Raw genomic sequence first — 3066 nt, 5'->3', positions numbered from 1 at the left:
TGCATATTTGGGATCTCCTGAAAGCAATGTTGCGGAATAGAGGAGATCCAGATTCATCATGTTGTCGATGATAACAAGGAAATCAGTATATTTGTTGGTGAACTCATAGATCTTGGTACTTGACTGGTTCCAAGACCTCAAGCATCCAATGGTCTCGTTCCATCTGGTCAGCAAGGAATTAGCTGCTTGGATAATGACATCGCCACATGGTTTACTGCCAGTGAGATCCAAGTCTCGTTGGAAGGAGGGCATAATCATGAACCCAATATCGTGAGTCTCAGTATTGTACTGTTCCTTCTCCATACCACTTTGCCATTTTCTTGCGATCTTGACCAAGTCGTCAAATGAAACAGGCAGTTCTCTCTTGGATGCACGCTCGCAAAGTGCCCATACACTACCAGAAAAAAAGCCAGAGGTCCACCGCTTTGAATATTCGTAGACGTATTCGGTTGCTCCAAAGTTGGTATAGTGTGGGAAAGTGTCAGGAACAGGTGGCTCTTGATTGGCGACCTTCAAGATCTTTCCATGGCAGAATGATCGAGAACAGCTTTGAAAACAGCTTTTGTCTCTTCTGCTATGGCTTCTTGTGCGGTTTCGGTACGATCCAACTCGCTTTTGACATTTTTCTGTGGGAAGCCAACACTTGGTGAAATTTGCATTATGAATTGATGGATATGTAGACAATAAAGAGTGGTTAATTGAGCCCTTAGCTGTGAGATTCATATATATATATTGTTATTATAGTGATCTAGTAAGGTTTGCTATGGTGAACGGTGACGGACCCTGCATTTCTCCTGCTGCGAGGGCAATGGGCATGGGAAAAGTTGGCTGTTGATCAAAGTCTCTTCGCTAACCTCTTGTGTCAGTTGTGGTGGTAGCTCTCTATGGCGGAGTTTTGCTCCACTGGCAGCACTGGTAAGGTTTATTCAACCGTCAAAGCTTTGTCGATGTACTTTACAAGAACTAGTAAAGATCTTACAATCAATCATTATACGTGAAAGTCTTTAATTTCTTTCTAAAAACGGATTTCACCACTATTGTATAACAAATGGCCCAGGGCTTAGAGATCACAAAATGGTAAAAGATCCTTGTAAGGCAAAGTGTGCAGGGTTTTCCAAACAATGATACAAATGGAATATGTTCTCTATTTGGTTATAAGACGAGAAATAGACGGTTCATCGTACAACATGTGCAGCGGATGTTGACCCTAGATTTGCCCGACACCGGGGATAGCTTGCACAGTTAGACTCAAGTCAAGACCCTGAGTACCAATGTGGGGAAAGTTCTACCAACATAATAAACTTTATGTGCTACGAGAAAAATGGACTATCATGCTTTTTTTTTGGTGAGTATTCTGATGTAACGAAAGAATTCTACTACGCCTTCCAGACATTTTATAAAAGGTCATATCCCTGCTTGGTTAAGTCCCCCACTCTACAAATGGCTGTCAACAAGGATGCCAACATGGACAATGTTGGTCATGTCAACAACGACGACAAAGTCGATCTCAATATGATGTTGAAGGATGCCGCCCCAAGAATGGACAAAATGTGGTGGCATTATCCACACCTTCGCAATTTGAATTTTTTCCTCTTTGGTGCAATAGTTCTTCAAGCTACCAACGGCTATGACGGTAGTATGCTTAATGGTCTTCAATCCCTTGCAGTGTGGGAAGACTATTTCAATAAACCTACAGGTGCTAGTCTTGGAACATTGTCAAGTGGAACTACTTTTGGTGGCCTTCTTATGCTCTTCCCTGCATCTTACATCTGCGACAAATTCGGTAGACGCTGGCCGATTATTGCTGGTTCAATACTCACTATCATAGGCGCCATTATTCAAGGTGTCGCTCAAAACTTTGGTACCTTTTGGGCAGGTCGATTCATCATTGGAATGGGCCTTGCACTTGTCAACAACGCCGGTCCTATGTTACTTGCCGAGACGGCCTATCCTACGCAAAGACCTGTCCTTACTTCTCTCTATGAAACATCTTTTCCATTTGGTGCCTTGATTGGTGCCTTGATTACCTTCGGATCATACTATATCGATTCTACATGGGCTTGGAGATTACCTAGTCTTCTGCAGTGCTTTCCCGCTTTTATCCAAATTGGACTTATATACTTTTGCCCTGAGTCCCCAAGATGGCTTGTGGCACACGGTAAAATTGAAGAGGCTCGCGCTGTGCTCGTCAAATACCATGGTGGAGGTGATGAAGATTCCCTGCTGGTACGCCTCGAGTTGGCTGAGATTCGGGCCGCATTGCAGTCAGAAAACATCAAGAAATCTGGAAAATGGATCCAATGGTTAAAGACAAAAGGAAATCGTCACCGCCTCGCTATCATTCTGTTCATTCCAGTCATTACGCAGCTTTCTGGAAACAGAATTATTAGTTACTATTTGCACCTAATTCTGAACGGGATCAATATTACCACAACCAAGGATCAACTCGTCATCAATGCTACCCTTCTTGCATCTGAAGTAGTCTCAGCTGTTGCCATTGCTTCTTATTGCGAAATGTTTGGTCGTCGTCGTTTCTTCATGATCGGTGTAGTTGGAATGCTTATAAGTTTCATCCCTTGGACTATTCTATCGGCCTTTTCTCAAGAAGGCAATTTCTCTAATCCCGGCTATGGCATAGGCGTTGTCGCTATGATCTACATATTTATGATTCCTTATCATGTTGTTGCTCCTTTGGCCAATCTTTTCTTGACTGAAGTGGCACCTTATGAACTTCGATCCAAGGCCTCGGCCTTATTTCAACTGATGGGTCAAATTATCGGACTTTTCAGCTCCTATGTAAATCCTATTGCCATGGATGCCATCGGTTGGAAATACTACATCGTCTACTGCTGCGTTATTGCAGTTGAGATTGTTGTCGTCTACTTCTACTTCCCTGAAACTAAGGGTCTCAGTCTTGAGGAAATTTCTGTAATTTTTGAAGGAGAAGCGGCTGCTGTTGGGGCTGGTGCTTATCGCCACGGCGACATGGAAGATCCTGCTGCTGATCAACCTCGGTCATTGTCCGATGAAAAACTCGGTATGGAAGAAAACGTTAAATCCCCTTAA

The 3066-nt window shown here is 43.2% G+C and overlaps 2 protein-coding genes across 2 annotated transcripts; both read left to right on the top strand.

The window, feature by feature from the left end:
* On the top strand, nt 1-706 carry K450DRAFT_264027 (uncharacterized protein). The gene is made up of 2 exons (XM_051592742.1): nt 1-280; nt 354-706. The coding sequence occupies exon 2, from the start codon at nt 369-371 to the stop codon at nt 648-650; it is 282 nt and encodes a 93-aa protein (XP_051439946.1). The 5' UTR covers nt 1-280; nt 354-368; the 3' UTR covers nt 651-706.
* An 806-nt stretch (nt 707-1512) lies between these two features.
* On the top strand, nt 1513-3066 carry K450DRAFT_216417 (uncharacterized protein; the record flags this gene model as incomplete). The annotated part of the gene is made up of 1 exon (XM_051584852.1): nt 1513-3066. One exon carries the CDS (start codon nt 1513-1515, stop codon nt 3064-3066), a length of 1554 nt encoding a protein of 517 aa, XP_051439945.1.

Source organism: Umbelopsis ramanniana (assembly GCF_025399195.1).
Source record: "Umbelopsis ramanniana AG unplaced genomic scaffold K450scaffold_134, whole genome shotgun sequence".
Taxonomy (NCBI): Eukaryota; Fungi; Mucoromycota; class Umbelopsidomycetes; order Umbelopsidales; family Umbelopsidaceae; genus Umbelopsis; species Umbelopsis ramanniana.
This window is presented reverse-complemented; position numbering and strand designations above follow the sequence as displayed.

Bases quoted from the DNA above. Each gene is read 5' to 3' on its own strand.
- K450DRAFT_264027 (XM_051592742.1), top strand. From the start codon at position 369: ATGCACGCTCGCAAAGTGCCCATACACTACCAGAAAAAAAGCCAGAGG.